This window comes from Chrysochloris asiatica, unplaced genomic scaffold, assembly GCF_000296735.1.
Source record: "Chrysochloris asiatica unplaced genomic scaffold, ChrAsi1.0 scaffold00075, whole genome shotgun sequence".
NCBI lineage: Eukaryota > Metazoa > Chordata > Mammalia > Afrosoricida > Chrysochloridae > Chrysochloris > Chrysochloris asiatica.
This window is the reverse complement of record NW_006408593.1, coordinates 12,591,657-12,612,588: the sequence shown is the minus strand read 5'-3', so window position 1 is coordinate 12,612,588 and position 20,932 is coordinate 12,591,657. Positions and strand designations below refer to the sequence as shown.

At 46.1% G+C, this 20,932-nt stretch overlaps 1 protein-coding gene across 1 annotated transcript; it reads right to left on the bottom strand.

Moving 5' to 3' along the window:
- On the bottom strand, positions 1-18,930 carry F2 (coagulation factor II (thrombin)). The gene is made up of 14 exons (XM_006865128.1): positions 18,852-18,930; positions 18,319-18,482; positions 17,641-17,665; positions 17,222-17,272; positions 15,618-15,723; positions 15,408-15,541; positions 12,771-13,085; positions 12,337-12,468; positions 12,138-12,264; positions 11,011-11,178; positions 10,347-10,520; positions 9,936-10,117; positions 295-365; positions 1-144 (listed from the first exon to the last, which is right to left on the bottom strand). The coding sequence occupies exons 1-14, from the start codon at positions 18,928-18,930 to the stop codon at positions 1-3; spliced, it is 1,872 nt and encodes a 623-aa protein (XP_006865190.1).
- Positions 18,931-20,932: the final 2,002 nt, after the last annotated feature.

Sequence of the window (20,932 nt, the reverse complement as noted above, 5' to 3'; positions counted from 1 at the left end):
TCAGCATCCAGACTGATCAACGACTTTCTTTATCCACTTCTTCAGGCGGAACACATGTGTGTAGAAGCCATACTTTCCATCCCGGGCACAGCCTTCACCCCATGAGACGATGCCCATTTGATACCAGCGGTTATTATAGGGGCTCTGAGGAAGAAAGATGGGGTTTCCAAGAGTCAAGTTCAAGGTAGCCTCCAATTACCCTACCAAGCAGCTGTTTCTAAAAACAGGTCCCTCCTTACAATACCCCTCCCCTACAGATCTACCCAGCAGTCCCTGGTATTTAGAGAAGCTTACCTTCATGACAAAGGGTCCCCCACTGTCACCTTCACAAGCATCCCCTCTTAGGCCTTCTTTGGAACTGTAGCCTTGTGAGAGAAGGAGGGAGTATTCAGGGGCAGAGCTCTGCCAGCCGCTCTCCCCTTCAAGAGACACCCTAGCTGTTGACCATGCGTGGAAAGGACAGGACCTGAGAATTTACCTCTCTGTTCAAACAGTTTGGACTTTTAGAACCCTGTTAATGTTTTAAGAATCCCTGGTGATGACATGGGTTAAGCATTAGGCTTCTAACCATAAGGTTGTAACCCACCAGCTACTCCACCGGAGAAAGATGAGGCTGTCCGCTCTCATAAAGACTGAGTGTCTCGGAAGACCCTATGAAGAACTTCTCTGTGCAAGAGGGTCACTATGAATCAGAATGAACTCAGTAACAGGTTAATGTTTCACATGATCCAAAAAGAAATAGAAACAAGGATGACACAGGAGGCACTCACTCATCTCTGCCAAGAAATTTGGAAAAGAGCTACCTTACCAACTAATTGGAAGAGATCCCTATTTGTGTCCATTCCCAAGAGAGGTGACCCAACAGATGAAGATATCAGTGAGCAACATTATTAATATCACATGAAAGTAAAATTTTTCTAAAGATAATTTTAAAACAGTTGCAGAGAGAGAACTGTCAGAAATTCAAGCTGGATTCAGAAGAGGATGTGGAACTAGGGATATCACTGCTGATGTCAAATGGATCTTGGGTAAAAGCACAGAATACCAGAAAGATGTTTGCTTGTGCTTTATTGACTATGTAAAGGCTTTTGACCATTTGAATCATGACAAACTAGATAACATTGCGAAGAATGGATATTCCAGAACACTTGAACATGATCAAGAAATAACTTAGAACAAGGGGACAATGAATGGTTTAAAATCAGGAAAGGTGTGTGCCAGGGTTGTAGACTCTCACCATGCTTATGTGAAATCTCTATGCTGAATAAATAATCCAAGAAACGATTGTATGAAGAAGAATGTGACATCAAGATCAAAGGAAGACTTATTAACTACCTGCAATATGCAGATGACACAACCTTCCTTGCTGAAAGCAAAGAGGCCTTAAAATAGTTACTGATGAAGATTAAAAGACTGTAGTCTTGGTATGAATTCCACCTCAATGTAAAGAAAACAAAAAGTCCCCACAGCTGCTAATCTCATGGTCAGCAGTTCGGAACTGCCGGCTGTTCCTCGGGAGAAGGATGAGGCTTTCTGCTCCCATAGAGATTTACGGCATCGGAAACCCTGTGCAGGGCCGCTATGAGTCGGAACTGACTCCACAACACACAACAACAACAACATTTGTTGTTGTTACTGTTATATGCCATTGAGATGACCCTATGCACAACAGAATGAAACATTGTCTAGTCCTGCGCTATTCTCACAATTGTTATGCTTGAGCCCACTGCTGTTTGATGTATATATATAGTAGTGGTTACGAATCGGGCTGTGAACCGCAAGGTCAGCAGTTCGAAACTACCAGCTGTTCCACAGGAGAAAGATGAGGCTTTCTGCTCCTGCAAAGATTTACAGTATTGGAAACCCTATACAGGGTCACTATGAGTAGAAACCGACTCCATGGCACATAACAACAACAATGTATATATATACACAAACATACACACACACATATATATACATATATATATATATATATACACAGTGGATTATGAGACGGTTTGCTAACCACAAGGTCAGCAGTTCCAATCTACAGTGCTTATCCTTCAGTGCCACAGCAGGACTCCATATATACACATACATATGTATCTATTGCCTTTTTTTTAAGTGCCATTTGAGTCAGTTCTGACTCATAGCAATCCTGTATAGGGTTTCTGAAGAAAAGCAAGGTCTGCTTTATATCGATACAAAACTTTATATATATATATCATAGGAAAAATCAGCAATCAGCAATGTAGAGTAATAATGAATATTACATACTCTTGTTAAGACAGTCTTCAAAGTCTAGGAGTCTTGTCAACCTTACTGAGTAATGATCTTTGAACACAGCATTAAAGTCATAGCCTGAAAGAAGGGAGCTAAAATATTTAATGACATCTTAATATTTCCAGCTTTTGCAAAGAAAAGAACTGGTCACAATTTATCAGTGGCTGTATATTTTAATATCATTAGACAACAATTTCTTCCAATCAGAATAATGTTGTTGTTGTTAAGTGCCATCGAGTCGATTCCAACCCATAGTGAACCTGTAGAGGGGTTTCTAAGGAGCAGTTGGTGAGCTTGAACCACTGACTTTGCAGTTCAAATGACTTTGCAATCTGATGCATTAGCCCACTGCACCACACCATTTGTTGTTGTTGTTGTTAAGTGCCGGCCAGTCGGTTCCGACCCATGGCGACCCTGTGCAGGGTTTCCGAGGCTGTAGATCTTTACTGGAGCAGAAAGCCTCATCTTTCTCCTGTGGAGCAGCTGGTGGTTCCGAACTGCTGACCTTGAGGTTCGCAGCCCAATTCGTAACCACTACGCTACCAGTACTCCTTAGAGTTACCAAAATCATGATGTGGGAGAGAACAGTGAAATAAAGTATATATATAAAGTATGCTAAAAAAAAAAAAAAAAAAAGTCCCCACAACTAGACCAATAAATGGTGGTGATGGTTATGTGCCATGGAGTCAATTCCGACTCATAGTGACCCTGTACATGGTTTCTGAGGCTGTAAATCTTTACGGAAGCAGAAAGCCTCATCTTTCTTCCGTGGAATGGCTGGTTGTTTCAAACTGCTGACCTTGCGGTTCGCAGCCTGATTCATAACCGATACACGGAGAAAAGATTAAAGTTGTCAAAGACTTCATTTTGCTTAGATCCACTATCAACACTCATGGAAGCAGCAGTTAAGAAACCAAATTATACATTGTATTAGGCAAGTCTAGCAAAATTATCAGTTGAGGACTAAGGTGTGCCTGACCCAAGCCCTGGTATTTTCAATCTTCATATGCATGTGAAAGTGGGTCAATGAATAAGGAAGACAATAGAAAAATCAATGCATTTGAATTATGATGTTGGAGAAGAATATTGAAAGTACCATGGACTGCCAGAAAAACAAATAAATAGGTGTTGAAAGAAATACAGCCAGAGTGCTCCTTAGAGGCCTGCATGGTCTCTCATACTTGGGAGACCAGTGCCTGGAGAAACCATCATGCTTGGTAGAGTGGAAGGTTGGTGAAAAAGAGGAAGATTCCCCACAAGATGGATTGAAAGGAAGTAGCAATGGGCTCAAGCCTGACAGCAATTGTGAAGATGGTGCGGGACCTGGGCAGTGTGATGTTCTGTTGTGCATAGTGTCACTATGAGTCAGAACCAACTCAAAAACAACATTATTCAGAAGCGGTCTGCCTCGCCTCCTTCCTAGTCTGTCATAGTCCGGAAGCTCCACTGAAACTTGTCCACCAGGGGTGACCCTGATGGTCTTTGAACTATTAGTGACATAGCTTCCAGCATCACAAGCCACGATAGTATGACAGACTGACAAATAAGTGGGGAATTAGTGCATAAGTAACATAATTATTAACATCTAAGAACTTTGAAAAAACTTTAAAAAAATTTATTCACTCCCTCAACCCTCTGTTAACTTCCCATGTCACTCAGAATAAAAGCCAAAGTCCTTCAAGGCCTAAAGGAAGTGCTCACCCTCTGCCCAGCACCTTCTGCCTGCCCACATCTGTCGACTCAGCTAATTTCCTGAGGCCCCTCCTTTGTCCACAGTGTCCGGGCACACTGGCCTCCCTGCTGCTGTTCAGACTCACCACGTTTGCTCCCTGTGCCCCTGCTGTCCCCTCAGCTTGGTGTTTACCACCCTGGCGTGTCAGCTCCCCTCAGAGACCCTTCTGGGACCACTCTGGCCTCCAGGACACCCTCCCTTACTCTGCTGGGTTTTCTCATGGCGCTCATCTGGGCCTCAAGGTCTACATCTGTTGATTAATGTTCTCTCCTTCTGGGAAAGAAACTCTCTGAGGACATGGGCATCATCTGTTTGGGTCCCTGTTGTCTCGAACAGTGCCTCTCATTGTGTAGAACAGTGCCCGAGACAGGGTAAACAATATTTAATATTTAAAAGTAAATATTTACTGAATGATTGGATGACTTTTATCTCCCCCCCTCCCCCATGGCCTCTTGTTGTCAGAGATCATCAATATGGAATACTTAGTGGCTAACAACAAGCCAAACACTTCATTGACCCCTCACCCGATTTTCTGTCCAGGATGCTGACTTTCATCTCCATTTTACAGAGAAAGAAGTTGATTTCCTAAGAGATTGAACAATTTTCTTGTTGAACAAATAACTTGTAGGTGTGTGCTCTTAACATGCCTCAGTGAAGGTATATAAGAGTTGCAGACAGTGAATAATTGTTATCAGGACTGATTGTGAGGGTTGGAAATGTTAAGGTAGACGTTATATAGCAAGGAGGGGAGTGATTAACTTTTCAGTCTAGGAGCGGAGGTCCCTGGGACCATCAAGGGAGAAGAGCAGAGAGCGGGACCCTACCCAGAGAAGCAGTACCTGAAATGGAGCCAAAGATGATGATGTGGAGCGATGGAGCAGCTGGAGACTTTAGCTCCAGAGAGGGAGAGCGACTGTGTGCTGAAGACCTGAGGGGCACGGGGGAAGGATTGCATGGAGGGGATTGTAACCATGGCAATGAAATGATATACGATGGAATGAATGTAAAAGTAATATTCTCCCATGTAAACTATCACATAATTCACAATATTATCATTAAAAAAAAAAAAAAAAAGAGTTGCAGACAACAAAGGTGAATACTACTACGCACACAATCCTGCCATAACAGTAACAACAAATAATCTAGAAGTGGATATACACAGGCAGACATGCAAACTGAATAAGTATGAGAAAGCAAATAAGGCTGTTCCCAGGAGCATATATGGGTTTGACAGAGGATATTTCTATATTTTTGTATGTGTTGCAAATATATATATCCACATGTAGGACTACAGGATAGTACACTGGACCACTAGGTTGGGGTTCAAACCCACCAGTCACTCCTCAGAAACCTTAAACAGGGTCACTGGGTTGGACTCGAAGGCACTTAACAACAACATAGAAGAAAGAGGAGACAAAATTACAAAAGCTTCTTAGCCAAAACCAAACACCTTAAGGGAATGAACCGTTGGGTTTGGTGACTTAAGACCACACTCCCAGAGGAAATCTCGGTCAATTGGCATAATACAGTTCACAAAGACCATGTTTTCCAGCCTCCTCTGGTGAGCAGTGACTGGGGCTTTAAAAGCTAGTGAGCAGCCACCTAAGATGCAACTATTGAGCTCTCTCGTCATGCAGATTTAAGGAAATAAAATCAAAAGCTCAGGAAACAATCCAGAGGAGTAATGGGCCACACAACTCCACACCCTCTACTACCCTGAGACTAGAAGAACTAGACGGTGCCCAGCTACCAGTGACTGCTCTGATATGGACCACAGAAGGCCTGGGCAGAATGGGAGAAAAATATAGAAGAAAATTCAAAAGTCATAAAAACAAGACCAGACTCACTGAGACTATAGCCCTTAGACACCCTTCAGACCTGGAACTGAGCCCACCCCTGCAGATCACCTTTCAGGCAAACGACAGACAGTCCCTATGAAGTAAATAACATTCCGGAGGAACATACTCCTCTGACCAAATGACCAGACGAGACCAAAAGGGCAGCATTTGTTCCAAAACAAAGCTCAGAAAGCAGGAATGGGCAAGAAAGAAGGACAAATGTATACAGGGGACCCAGGGAGGGAGGGGAAAGAGTACTTAACTGTTAGACTGAAGGATCTGCAACTAATGTTACGAAATGAAATTGGTAAGAATTGTTGAATGGAAACGAATTTGCTCTAAGTTTTCACCCAAATCACAGTTTGAAAAAAATAACATAAATCAATTTGTTAAATGTACCCATGCATATCCCTTTCTTCTGCAAATACTAGGAAGCTTTTTCAAAGTTTGTGGGAAAATACCATTATCTTTTCTTTGCATTTTTTTCACGAACTTTATGTGTAAACTACCATGCTTGCTTTGTAAATCCTACCCATTTGCCTCTAGAGAATTTATTCTTCTACAGGATAATGCACTAGACAGCAAGGTCAGCAGTTCAAACCCACCAGCTGCACCTCAGAAACCCTATACAGAGTCACGGTGGGCACTTAACAACAACAACATACACAAAATCTTCCTAAATAGTTTAAAAGGGGACTTCCAGCAAGATGGCAGACGCACTACACAGACCCTCTCCAACAAAGATACGAGCAACCAAATAAAACAGACATCCTGAACTTCAGAAGAAAAGTTAGAGGGGTGGATGGAGTGCTTGCTAGGAGGAGAGGCCAAGCAGGGATAGTGAGAGAGGGAGACTGGTGAACAACTGGCCAGATGTGGCTCCACCATGTTGTGAGCAGCTTTGACAGTGGAGGGAGGCCTCGCATTCCAGTGGGTGCCAGAAAAGGTGTGATTTCTTCTTTTTCCACACACTACCCTGGTGACCCAAAGTGTGGCTAGCTGCCAGCCTCATCCATCCCCAGAGCAGACCATTCGCTCTGAGGGTTCAGAACTGAGTGGTTGAGAGACATGCCAGCATCAGGTGGGGGCTAACACTTTTGTGTCTGGATTCAGGTGGACTTAGCTCCAGACCTACAAACCCGCAGAGCCACCAGACCAGCATTTAACCAGTCACTCTGCCGCCAACTTCCCTGTGGTCCTAAAAGACACTAAAACCAGCTCCATCAAGGGCCTCCATGAACTACTTCTGGATTGAGTGCCCTGCATGTAGATCACACCGAGGCCAACAGGAACTCCATTGAGGGCCAGGAACTTTGCTGTCACATACCTTCCACAACCACCTCATGAACTTCTTGAATTGCAGGAGCCCTCAGAGATTTCTCCCTCCCAGGTCCAACAACTGCACTGTTTATTTTTATAAATACAACAACCCCATAACACCCCAGAGACAACAGACAATTGTGCTCACATGAAGAAACAGGAGAATGACTCAAACAAATGACCAAGATGCAGAGCCAGAATATGCTTCTGAGGACAAAAAGATAACAGAACTAACTGAAAAAGAATTCAAAAGAATGATAATTAGTGACCTCCGGAGGACCGATAGAAAGATGGAGGAAAGCAAGAACACAATAAAAACTAGAAGAATTCGGGAAAACATTACAAAAACAAACAGACAAAATAAATGCAAATTTTGAAACAATACAAAGCCTGCAATTAGAAATCCAGAAGATTAATACTAAGATCTCAGAAATGAACATAGTGAAAGGCAAAGGAATAAATGCAAAGTAATGGAAACTTGAGAGCTTGAAGACAAATCTCTCAATACTAGTATGCTAGAAGAACGATCAGAAAAAAGAATGATAAAATGTAAATAACGTCTAAGACTTAATGTGAGACACCATGAAGAGGAACAACTTACGAGTGATCAGAATTCCAAAGCAGGAAGAGACAAGCAGAAAATTGTCAAAGAGTTGTTGGAGGACAATTTCCTTAACATCATGAAAGACAAGAAGATAAGCATACAAAAAGCTGACTGAACCCCAAACAGAATAAATATAATCAAACGTTCCAAAATCAAAGACAAGGAAAATCCTGACAACAGCTCATGAAAAATGAAAAGTTACGTACAAAGGACACTCAGTAAGACTAAGCTCTGATTTCTCAACAGAAACCGCAGGAAGGAAGACAATGGAATGACATACAAAACTGTGAAAAGAAAAAGATTGCCAACCAAGAATCCTGTTCCCAGCTAAGGAGTCCCTCAAATACAATGGTGAATTTAGAACATTTCCTGATAAATAGAAAATAAAGGAATTTGTAATGACCAGACCAACTTACCAAAAAATGTATAAGGGCGTTCTTTAAACTGAGAACAAACAAGAGCAGCCAACAACCTGAGATTACCATTTGTGACAACACCACTCAGAACTCAGTCCAGATTCAAAAGTACTTAAAATCTGCTGCACAAGACCCTTTTCAAAGTGTTGAAGAGCAAAGATGTCAGCCTGAGGACTAAGGTACGCCTGACCCAAGCCATGGTATTTTCAATAACATCATATGCATGTGAAAGCTGGACAGTGAATAAGGAAGACCGTAGAAGAATTGATGCTTTTGAGTTATGGTGTTGGAGGAGAATATTGAAAGTGCCATGGGCTGCCAAAAGAACCAATAGATCTGTTTTGGAAGAAGTACAGCCAGAGTGCTCCTTGGAGGCCAAGATGGCCAAACTTCGTCTCTCATACTTGGGACATATTGTCAGGAGGGACCAGTCGCTGGAGAAGGACATCATGTTTGGTAAGGTGGAAGGTCAGAGAAATAGAAGATCCCCAACGAGATGGATTGGCCAAGTGGCAGTATTGATGGACTCAAGCGTGACAACTTTAGTGAGGTTGGCCCAGGATTGGGCAGTGTTTCATTCTGCTGTGCATAGGGTCACTATGAGTTGGTATCGACCCAATGGCACCTAACAACAACAATAAAAGTAAAACAAACCTACAAGACTGAAAATAGGGAACCAGAGATATCAATGTATAATGAAGTCAACTACAAAGCAAAAAGAGGGGATTATTATAGATACAGAACTTTCAGATGACAAGGAAGTCAAGTAGATTTCAAGATAAAACCGATTGTTTTAAGCAGGGAAAAAATAACAAATTACAGGGTAGCCTCAAAGAAAAATAATACACCTGCACATCAAAATAAAAAAGAGAAAAATCAAAGTTTTAGTAAACATTAAATTAACACGACAGAAATGCAATGAAAACCTACAAACAAAATGAACTCAGCATAGAAAATTATGTGGAACAAAGAATCCAGCAGCACCACACACCAAGAAACAATACACATACAGAGAAAAATGACAACATTCAATTCATACCTATTGATAATTACACTGAATGTAAATAGATTCAATGTTCCAGTCAAGAGATATAAAGAGCAAAATGGAAAAGAAAACAGGATTCTTCAATATGCCGTCTACAAAAGACACATTAAAAAGATGGAGACAACCTAAATGCCCATCAACAGAAAAATGGTTAAACAAATTTGGGTACATGCACACAATGGAATACTACAAAATGTTGAAGAATAATGAGGAACATGTGAAACACTTCACAACATGATTGAACCTGGAGGACATCATGCTGAGTGAAATTAGTGAAAAGGACAAACATTGTATGAGATCAATGTTGTGAACGTTTTTGAAAGGTTTTCTTGATAAAAGAAACAATCTATGCTGGGAAAATTATTCATGGGTTAGAGGGTAAACACATGCTAACATGGATGACAGGGCAGGCAATATACCACAAGAGGGAGGTTAACAGAGAAAAGATGGTAGTGGGAGACACAGGGTGGAATGCTGTTGTTAAAGTGTTAACTGTTGGTACATGGAGGGGATTGCAACCATGTGGTAAAGCAAAGTTTATGGGTTTTTAATGTAAAATTGATGATCTGCTCTGTAAACCTTCACGCAATTCACAATTTTAAAAAAAAGTTTTGTGAAAAATGTTTAAAAGAAAAACAAAAATGCAACATGCCTCAGTCCTCCCACCCCCGAATCCCTGTTGCTCCCTCCTGCAAAGTGGCTCCCAGGGACTTGCCAGCACAGAACATGTTGTCCGTGACACGGATGCGGGTAGAGAACTTGCAGGCGGTATGATTCACCAAGGGCAGGTTCACCACCTGCAGCACGCTGGGCTGCACCTCAGAAATGCTGATCACCCACGTCTCCTTCAGGTTGCCCCAGCCAGTCACTCTTCCTTTGTAGCCCATGCGCAGCAATCTTCAGAGAAGGGAGAAGGACCTAGTGAGACCCAACCTCTCCAGAAGCCACCTGGCCTCAAAACCATCTCTTAGAGACCTGAATCCAAACACCCAGGCAGGAAGGAAAGGTAGGGTTTACTTCCCCATCCGTTTAACCAAGAAACTGAGCTTGGCAAAGGAAAGACACTTGAAGACTACAGAGTGGCAGAGTCAGGCTCAGAACTTGCAGACACCAGAGGGCCACCCACCTGTTCATTGTCTTCTTGTCGGGCAGGCACACAGGGTGAATGTAGTCGCTAAAGGCGATGGGCTTCTTGAGCTTCAGTAGAGCGATGTCCCTGTCCAGGTTCTCCTTCCAATTGTATCTGGGGTGGATGCAGATGCTATCCAGCATTGAGATCTTCTCAATGTTCCGCTCATACCTGCACAGAATCCAACAGAAAGACTGAGAAGTTGGAGGCTTGCCCAGGGAAGGGCAGCTGGTTCCCCAAGTCCAGGGCCTGGGAATCAGGCAGAGCAGTGGGTCACCAATGCCTCCCTGGTGCCGAAGGTCTTCTTCTAGACAGCTTCTTTCTGGACCTGAAGCTGTAAAGGGCTTTGGGGTCAGAGAGCCCAAAGGTAGACAAGGGCAGAGACACAGGCCATATGTCCTGGCCCCAGACTTCCACCAAGACCAGGTCCTGGTGTCTGCAGGGAAGCTGGGTGCAGACCAGGACTTTACTCTCAGCTAAGTCTTCATTTCCGGCCCCAACTCCTCAGTTAGGACACGGCTAAGCAGACTTCCCAACAGGGATGCCATATTGTGGAGTTTATATATAGACATAGCCCAGACACCCCAGAGCCACCAGACCGTTTCATGGTCACTCTGGACGACACAACCCCTGACAGGCCTACAGGATCCTGGTTCGGTACCTGGTGCGGGAATGCTTGCCGATGCGCACCAGAAGGTCATTTACGGTGAAGTTCTTGTCCCAGGGTGGGTAATACAGGCAGTGGGCCGCAGTGAGTACCCAGCGGTCACTGATAAGGCTGGCCCCACATAGCAGCTCCTGGGGGCTCTTACGGAAAATCATCACCTGCCTGGGTGGGACAACAAGAAGCAGTAAGAGGTGGGGGTGCCCTCCACCAGCCCTAGAAGTGAGAGTTCTAGGTTTGAGAACTAAATGGATTAGTTAGGTGGGACCCTCAGATGGAATCTGCCAGTGGAGAGTCATGTGATGATGAAGGGCGGCCTCCTGTTTTATTTCCCTTCCCTAGCTCTAAGGAGCTGCTGCTAATCTCACGGTCAGCAATTCAAAACTACCAGCAGTTCCATCGGGGCGAAGATGAGGCTTTCTACTCCAGTAAAGATTTACAGCCTCAGAAACCCTGTACAGGCTCGCTATGAGTCGGAACCAACTCCACAGCACAGAACACCACCTTCTGCCAGTTAATGCAGTAAACTGCAACATGGGTTTGGGCCGTTAAGACAGGAAGTTCCAACTCACCAGCTGCTCCTTGGAAACCCTGTACAGGGTTACTATGAGTCGGATCCTGACTCGATGGCACTTACCAACAACAACCACTTTCTCCCAGTCCGGAGTTTGCCTAGTTTAGAACAACTCTGGAGTCAGAAAAACTGGATTTTAGTGCAACTAAGAAAGTCGCCTAAGAGCTTTGGTAGTGTAGTGGTTACGAATCGGGCTGCTAATCTCACAGTTCGAAACTACCAGCTGCTCCGCAAGAGAAAGATGAGGCTTTATGCTCCCGTAAAGATTTACAGCCTCGGAAACCCTGTACAGGATCGCTATGAGTGGGAACCCACTCCACAGCACACAAGACGAAAGTCGCTTAAGCGCGCTGATGCTCAGCTGCGCCATCTACAGAATGAAAGAAGAAATACACCGGCTTTCATAGGGTTGACATAGGATTAGACAAGATGTTGGATAGAGAATCTGGGCCTGTGTGGGGGACAGAGGGAAGTGAGAGGGGCTGTAGCAGGCCCCAGCAGAGTGTTTGGGAGGGGGAGAGGGAGGGAGAGGCGAAAGCACGGGACGCACCAGGGAGCAACGCCTTGCTCCGCATCAAAACCCGCCACGATGCGCCCCTCCACGTAGGAATCCATCAGTTCATTTTCTGTCGCGTCCTTCACCGACTTCTTCTCGAACAGGGGGCGCAGTCCACAATCTGTAGAGCGAGGGGGCTGTGAGGAACTGAGCGACCCCAACCCCATAGCCCCTCGCCCCGGCGCCGCCTCACCTGCCTCCCCAGTGCCGAAGGTCTTCTCGTTGAAAAAGGACTGGTACGAGTCGTTGGTGATGCGTCCTTCCATGAAGGCTGGGTCTGAGTCCTCACCTGCCAAGTCTTCACTGTCCTCGTCCACTGGTTCCTCTGCAGGGACCCGGGCACTGGCTGAGGCTGGGCTGGGTCAATCCTCACCCAACCTCCGGCTGTCCTCAAGCCCCTTGCCGGCTTTGGGGGTCATTTGGTATAGAGGTTAAGAGGGCAGCGCCCCTTAATTTCTAAGTAATTGAACCTCCCAGACCCACAGTTTACAAATCCATAAAATGGGCATAGAGCCTATTCTAGGCTTTAAAGAACGTGCTTGCGCACAAGTCAAGCAGAAGTGACTTCTTGCTACTCCAGTGGCCTTGTCCTCTCTGCATCTCAGGACCCTAGCCCTGTCCACTCACCGCAGTAGTTAAGGTCGCAGTACTCAAAGTCACCAGGCTGCCCGGCCACATAACACCAAACGCCCTCCTCATCCCCGTCCGGATTCCGGCAGAAGTTCTCCACCAGTGGCACCGTGCTTTTGAAGTCCTGGTCCTTACTCAAGGCCTTGGCCTGTGTGCTGTTCCAAGCCAGGCAGGTGGAGCCATGTGTGGTCACTGCCAGGTGACCCTGGTACTGCTGGCCACGGTCTAGGACACACAGCCCTAATGAGGGTACGGTCTCCATCCTGGTAGTTTTAGAGCGTGGGATCAGCTCCACAGTGACACCCTTCTGGCCTGGTGGGGAGGAGAAAGAGGGTAGGTAGAGTGGGTGGGAATCCCAGCTGGAACCAGGCTGACGAAAGTTCAAATCCCGCCTTGCTGCTTTGTATACCTTTATGGCCCCAGGTAACTTAATGTCTCTGAGCTTACGATTGCTTGCTCATAAAAGGAGTTACAAATAGGCTTCTCAGAAGAAAGACGTGGCGATCTGCTCCGGTAAAGATTACGGCCCAGAAAACCCTATGGGGCAGTTCTACTCTGTCACATGAGGCAACTGAGTCAAAACACGAGTCAACAGCGACCACAGTGCCATCCCTGGGTGGTACAAATGGTCGATGTGCTCAGCTGCTAATGAAAGATTAAAGTCCCAGTCCACCCAGAGGTGTGTCGAAAGAAAGACCTGGTGATCTACTTCTGAAAAATGAAAACCGTATGGTCACAGTTCTACTGTGATGTAACTGGTGTCGTCGTGAGTCAGAACTCACTTTGTGGCAACTGGTTTGGTAATGCCATCCTTGCAGGGTTGTTGAGAGGATTCCACAGACATAGAGCATAAGCATTAAAAGTATCTGTTGCAGAATGTGCCAGAAGAGAAACCAGGCTTCCCGTCCTGATCTAACTTGAATCTATTGGTAGAGACTGGAATGCTAGGTTAAGAAGGATTCTGTGTTTCTATGCTGCTGGCATGTCTTCATGGACATTAGGTCAATTTCAGCATGCCACGCAGGTAACATCCTAACCATATTGTGGAGGCTTGGTAAATCATTAGGTCTTTTTGTTATGATGATGGGTAACTATAAAACCAGTCCCTGACTTGAGATCCAGAGAGAGAGAGGGGCTGTGTGTTGATGACCGGGGTGGAGTGGGGTGGGGTGGGGCAGGCTTGCAGGGTAGACCCTTTGGTTGGCTGATGATGCATGGAGGGGATTGTAACCATGGCAATGAAACGATATACGATAGAATGAATGTAAAACTAATGTTCTCCCATGTAAACTATTACATAATTCACAATAAAACATTTATTTTTAAAAAAAAGCAGTCCTTGGGTCAAGACCCAATAGGGATGCATGAAGGGCAAATACTGTCAACTCAGGCAACTGGCACTAATTCTTTACCCTTGCCTGTTCCTCCGTGACCTTCTCCCCTTCCTGACTGTGACTTCCATCACTGACATTCTCTGGCCAGTAGATGTGGGCAGAAGGGACTGTGTCGGTTCTGAGTCTAAGCCAGTTTGTTCAGTGGTTTACGTTTCTGCGGTCACCATGAGAAGAGCCGCATGCCCCAGAATGAACACGTGTGCAATAGGTCTGGACTCACCCTGCCACAAGGAGCTGAGTTCAGCAGAGCCACCCAGTCACACCTAGTCACGTCAGTCAAGGCTATGGACCAATCAGCAAATCTAGTGACATCAACAGACCCTCCCCCAGCTGGTCTTTAGACACATGCTTATCATTGTATGCCCCTGAAATCTTAGGGTTGTTTGTTTTATAGCATGATTCTGACCATAGCTAACTGTAACTGGAAGAGTCCAGTTGCTGTCAAGTCAGCTGTGACTCATGGCAACCCCATGCGTGTCAGAGTAGAGCTGTGCTCCATAGGTTTCTCGGAGACTGAGTTTTTGGAAGTACATCACCAGCCTTTTCTGCTGAGACACCTCTGGGTGTACCCAAACCTCCAACCAGGAAATGAGCTAATTCATTTAAGAAAAATTCAAATACGTTCATTGAATCAATTCCAACTCATGGTGACCCTATGTGTGTCAAAGTACAACTGTGCTTCGTAGGGTTCTCAATGGCTGATTTTTTCCTGAAGTCATTTACCTGGCCTTTCTCTGGAGATGTCCCTGGGTGGAATTGAATCTCCAAGCATGAATAATAATGACAAAATCACACAGATCTGAAATGAATGAGTTTTGCTTTCTGGTGCTCAGAAAAGCAAGTGTGAGCTGAAATAGCTCGGGGGTGGTGGTGGTGGTGGTGGTGGTGGTGGTGGTGGTAGGGGAGCCAGACTCCTCCTGGAAGGAAAAGTACCTGCTTGTGCCTGCCTGCGTAGTAACGAGTAATAAAAGAATGTTTGCAATGAGTCACAGCAAGAAGCCAAGGCCAAGGTCAGCTCTCTCAAGTCTCCCACCTTCACTGATCAACAGGCCCAAATATGTTATAGATGACTGACCCTCCTAAGGCAAGTGGGACCTTAGTTCCCATCTCCAGCTATTAGATCCCATAAAAACCCCTTGGCCTTGGCCTTGTCCATAGTCTGGCTAATTGTCCCTGCTTACACATAGGGACGCTGCACTCCTCCCTCTACAAGGCGGACCACCTAATTGCCTCCACTCACCACACAGAGGTATGCTGCACTCCTCCCTCCGTACAGTGGGGTCTGTCGTATAACACCATGGCCCCGTTGTGCTGCCATCTGGGTTGCGGCAGAAATTCTCCTTCAGGTCATACTCAGGGAGAGTAGTGTTGATTCTGCAGTAGGAAATGTTTAGCTTGGGACCTCAGCAGGAGGCCCTGCCCCCCATGTCTCCTTGCTCCCACCACTTACTCAGGCTTATGTGGGTAGCGGGTCCTCCAGAGCTGGCATTGGATGCCTGACCTGGTGTAGCTCACATTTCCTCGGTAGTTCTTGCCCAGACCCTCAGCGCAGTTTCCTGCAGAAGCCCCAGCCCAGGTCAGCATCGGAATCCCCAGGATTTGTCCCAGTCTCTCCCAGCAAAGCTCTGTCTACCTACCTACTCCAAGCTCTCTCAAGTCCATGATGCTTGACCTCCAAAGCACCCAACCATTCTCCAGTCAGCTAACAATCATGTCCAAATAGTCAATGAGCAACTAGAACTCTGCCAGCTACTATGGACACAGTGATGAGTAAGACAGTCATCATTACCATTTCTTTGTCTTCCAATTCAGTAACTCCTCATGGTAAGGAGATATAAAACTGAACAAGGTTCTTCTGTGACCTGGACCTTGGCTATTTGTCCTAGTGTCTTGGCTCCTAACTCCTGAGCACACCAGGCTTGCTCATGCCTCTGCCACCGTTGTGCATCAGTGCCGCCCAGAAGGCCAGATAAACGCTACTTTCTCTGGGAGCCATCCCCGATGCTGCCACGAAACCGGAAGCTCCTATCTATGTTCTCTTGGCACCTTGACTAGAACTTTTCTAGCAATCACCTGGATGTTTCATATTTGTGTTTTCCTAGGCAAATGTGTGCTCGTGAAGACAAAGACTATAACTGATTCTCTCAGAATCTCCAACACCCAACCCAGTATGTGGCACGCAGCAGGGGCCTAGTAAAATGTTTGTTGAAGGAGTTATTTTACTAGTGAAAGCATGGCCAGTTGTGAGGTCCCTTGTCATACTGAAGATATATTCAACGTGCTGTAGAGGAGAAGGGAGGCTCCCTGTAGCTTCAGCAAATGGGGAGGCGTTGGAATTCGCCCTTGGAAGATAGAGATGCTTTTGTTAGGCAGTGATGAGTGTTCCAGGAGAAGGTGACAATGTGAACATGGGACAGGAAGGAGAAACACCTTGACATGAATGGAGAGGTGCTTGCTGGAGGTTTGGGGTCACGACTGGTGCCATGGAACATGAGGCTAGATGAAAGGTGAAGGTGTCAAGCTCGCAAGACTTTCTGTGAGTTCTGGAGACTGGGTATGATAACATGGACGATGTGCTCTGGAAACAGGACAGGATGGTGTGCAGAGACTCCACTTAGATACTGAGAAGGAGGTCTTCTAGATTGATTCATGGACTTCTGGTGCAGCGCTGTGGGCTTATGTGCTGGACTGCAAAGTCGGTTTGAACTGCAAGGTTAGCAGTTCAAGCTCGCCAGCCGCTCCTCGGAAACCCTATACAGGCTTGCTATGGGTTGGAACTGACTCGATGGCACTTAGCAACAACAACATTAATTCATCATGCATTCATCCATTCATTTGTCCCAACATTAACACCTCACTGGCTGCCCAACACAGAGCCACAACACTGACCACAGGGACACAAAGGCAGTGTAAGTGCTAGAGATGCCCCCCACAGGACCACATCCCCTAACCCCTATCCCCTTCCTCTCCCAGGCTCAGGCCCTTCTATCTTGGCTCTACTGCCTTCTCCCCCCACCCTCTTGCTCCCACAGTTCCCCGCTGGTTTCTCCTCACCTTCCATACATTCATTGAACTTTTCTCGAGATTTTCTTACTGATTCACAAACTGCAAAAGACCCAGAAACACTTTTGGGATCAGAGTAGAGACAGGATGAACTGGAATAAGGGGGCAGGGGTGGGATGGCACTCAAACAGAGCAGTGGAAGGAAGGAAAGAGGGATGAGTAGGCAAGTGGATGGATGGATGGATGGGTGGGTGGGGATGGGTGGATTGGTGGGTGGATGGATAGGTGGATGGATGGATGGATGGATGAATGGGTGGGGATGGGTGGATGGGTGGGTGGATGGATGGGTAGATGGATGGATGGATGGATGGACCTATGATTGCTGGATCAGATATTTCTGTGAGGTAGAACATTCTCTAGCTGGAGTCCCCAGGCCTCCCGTTTAGGACCAAATCCTTTTCAGTGCTCACCTATGTACTTGGACCAGAACACCTCCTGAAAAACAAGGACTGTATTGAGGCTGAGCAGGAACCTTTGATGCCCACATTTTCTAGTAAAGGTACGTATCCTCCTATTACTTGCCCTTCCTTCCTTTCCCTCAGTCATGTAGAGTCGACTTTGTGCTAGAAATTGTTCTGTTTGTTTCCAAAAGTTCAAACCCATTAAAGAGAAGGGTATTTGAGAAGAGGGGAGTCTCCACCTCTCACCATGACTGAAAAGGGGCCCTTTGGGTTGGGGTATGTGAGAGAAGAGACATGCCTGGCTGATTTCCAGTAGGTTCTAGTAGACCCCCCAAGGAAGGGAAACACTGGGGCATAAACCCAGGACTCTTGGCCCAATGGTGGTACAGAAAGGCCAAACTGAAGGTCACAAGCATCTGGACAAGGGACTGCAGAGGTCTCCAGAGAGAGTGTCTGGAGACCACGAGGGCCTCTGGGTATCAGGGAGTGTCACAGGCCCTGGAACCTCAGCATAGCCCAAGATGCCTGAGGTTGACCTCTTTGCCAGCCCAGTGAAATGGGACTCAGAACTGAAAAGAAGTTAACTTAGCAACAATTAAGGATTGTGAAGTTCCTCCCTCAAGCCATTCCTAGAGTGAGACCCACTCTAAGGGACCTGGACTGACCTCTGAGGAGCCCAGTCCTCACCGTTTCCGTGGAAGATTCCAGAGCCTCAAAAGCCTCTTCATAGCTGCACTGCTCCTCCATGCATTCTCGCTCCAGGTTACCCTTGCGCAATTCCTCCAGGAAGCCGCTGTTGGCCCGGCGGACACGCTGGAGCAGCGACAGTGCTTGCTGAGGAGCCAGGAACACTACGGTAGGAGGGTCGTGTGGCAGCGGCCTCAGGGAGTCAGGCCACTGGGTCATAGTGGGGCCAGGAAGCAAGCCCTGCTCGCCATGTTGGCTTTCATAATGGTACGTGGGCTGGTGGCAGAACCTGGAAAGCTGCCAAATGTCGCCCACCGGCTCCTCTCTTCCCCTTGGCCATCCCTAGCCCACTCTCCATATTGCAAGAGTGAATCAACCAGTGTCTCCCAATCTTGAGGATTCAGTTGCTTCCCCTCAGTGGGAACTCTACCCAGGAACTGGCCCTGTGTTCTCTTTCAAGCTGGGAGACCCCAACCAGGGTCCATGACCCAGTCTTCCAGCCCGTTCCAGCTTCCAAGCCTTCCCCCACTTACCAGGCTGGCTGTGCACAAGGCTGAACAGGGTGACCAGGACCAGGCAGCCAGGCAGCCATGGGCCTCGGACGTGCGCCATAGTGTGTCAGCTCTGGGGACTCTGAAGGCTAGGCCTGACCCCTCTGGGTTAATGGTGAACTAGCATGAAGAAATCTGCTGAGAGGGAGAGGTCATTGGGTCAGGGCTGTGGGGACAGGCAGAGAGATAGTCTACCTGCCCACCCCCGTCATCCAGTGGGACAGGTCCTCCTGGGACCAGAGATTGATATTCTGGGAGGAAGACCCAAAAGAAAGGTCTTCTTAGGGCCTGGGGTGAACGTGGATGAGTGGGTTCCCAAATCTTTCTGAGGCTCCTCCTAATCTAACACGTAGTGATGACTATTTCCATCTCTACGAGCCTCGGTTTTCTTATCTGTAAAATGGGAATCGAATTTGGTTTGAGGAGTATAGGAGATGATGAATGCAAAGGTCTCTAGGTGGCACAAACAATTTGCTCTTGGTGAATAACTGAAAGGTTGGCTGTTTGAATCCACCCAGTGGCCCCCAGAAAGAAAGGTCTGGCAATCTACTTCCAAGAGTGTTGTTGTTAAATGTTGTCAAGTTGGTTCCAACTCATAGCGACCCTGTATAGGGTTTCCGAGGAACAGTTGGTGGGTTTGAACTGCCAACGTTGTGGTTCACAGTTCAGTGCTGATCCTACAGAGTCACACCAGGAGTCCTCCAAAAGAGTACAGCTATTGGAAACCCTAGGAAGTTGTACTCTGACACTCACGAGGTAGCCGTGAGTCAGAACAGACTTGATGGCAACAGGTTTGGTTTTGGTAATAACTAATGGATCATGACAAACGATAGACAACATTGTGAAGAATTGGTATTCCAGAACACTTAATTGTGCTCATGAGGAAACTGTACATAGACAAAGAAGCAATTGTCAAACCGAACAAGATACTGAATGGTTTAAAATCAGGAAAGGTGTGTGCCAGGTTGTATTCTTTCACCACACTTACTCAATCTGTGTGTGGAGCAAATAATCTAAGAAATTGGATGATATGAAGAACATGGCATCAGGATGGGAGGAAGGCTCATTAACAACCTGTCATATAAAGATGACACAACCTTGTTTGCTGAAGATGAAGAGGACTTGAAATACTTATTGATGAAGATCAAAGACTACAGCCTTCAGTATGGATCGCACGTCAATGTAAAGAAAACAATAATCCTCACAACTGGAGTCCTATTGTGGAGCTGTGGGATAATCACTGGACTGCTAACCACATGGTTGACGGTTCAAACCCACCAGCCACTCCTCAGAAACTCTACACAGGATCACTATGAGTTGAACCCAACTCCATGGCACTTAACAACAACAACAACAAAAATCTTAGTGATTTTGATTTTAAAAGCTCATGAGCAGCCATCTAAGGTGAACATTGGTCTCTCCATGTGCGTAAGAAAGAAGAGTGATAAAAATTTGAAGATGCTTGGAATCAACTAGTTCAATGGAACATGTGACCATCAGTCACCACGACTCAGACCAGAAACACTAGATGGTGCCCGGCTACCACTATCAAATGCTCTGAAAGGAATCTTATTAGGAGTCTGGGCAGAGTGGAAGAAAATGTGGGAAAAAAATTATTATAAAAAAGACCAGGCTTACTGGTCAGAAAGAGACTGGAGGAACCCTAGACTATGGCCCTTGACCACCCTTCAGGTCTGGAATGGAACTCACCCCTGTGGCCCAATTTTTAGCCAAGCAGGCATATAGGACTCGATGGCACCTAACAACAACAATGGAGGGGGGGAAAACAACACTAGTAAAGTATGCTCACCATGAGATGGTCAATCATCCAAGATCAAAAGGGCAACATTTACCTAAGGACAAAGTTGAGAAGGGATGGGAAGGTTGGTGGACAGGAAACAGGAAGCACAGGGAGGCAGTGGGAAAATTGTTGTGACATGAAGGGGATTGCAATCGTTGAAATGAAACAAAGTGTATGATTTATTGAGTGCAAAACTGATGATCTTCTCTGTAAACACAATAGAGTTAAGAAAAAAATCTCACAACTGGACCCATAAATAACA

Bases quoted from the DNA above. Each gene is read 5' to 3' on its own strand.
- F2 (XM_006865128.1), bottom strand. From the start codon at position 18,930: ATGGCGCACGTCCGAGGCCCATGGCTGCCTGGCTGCCTGGTCCTGGTC. The intron at 17,273-17,640 runs GTGAGCACTGAA...GGTCTTTTGCAG, and splicing joins GTTCTGGTCCAAGTACATAG to TTTGTGAATCAGTAAGAAAA. The intron at 12,469-12,770 runs GTGAGTGGACAG...GGGTCCCTGCAG, and splicing joins CTGCGACCTTAACTACTGCG to AGGAACCAGTGGACGAGGAC.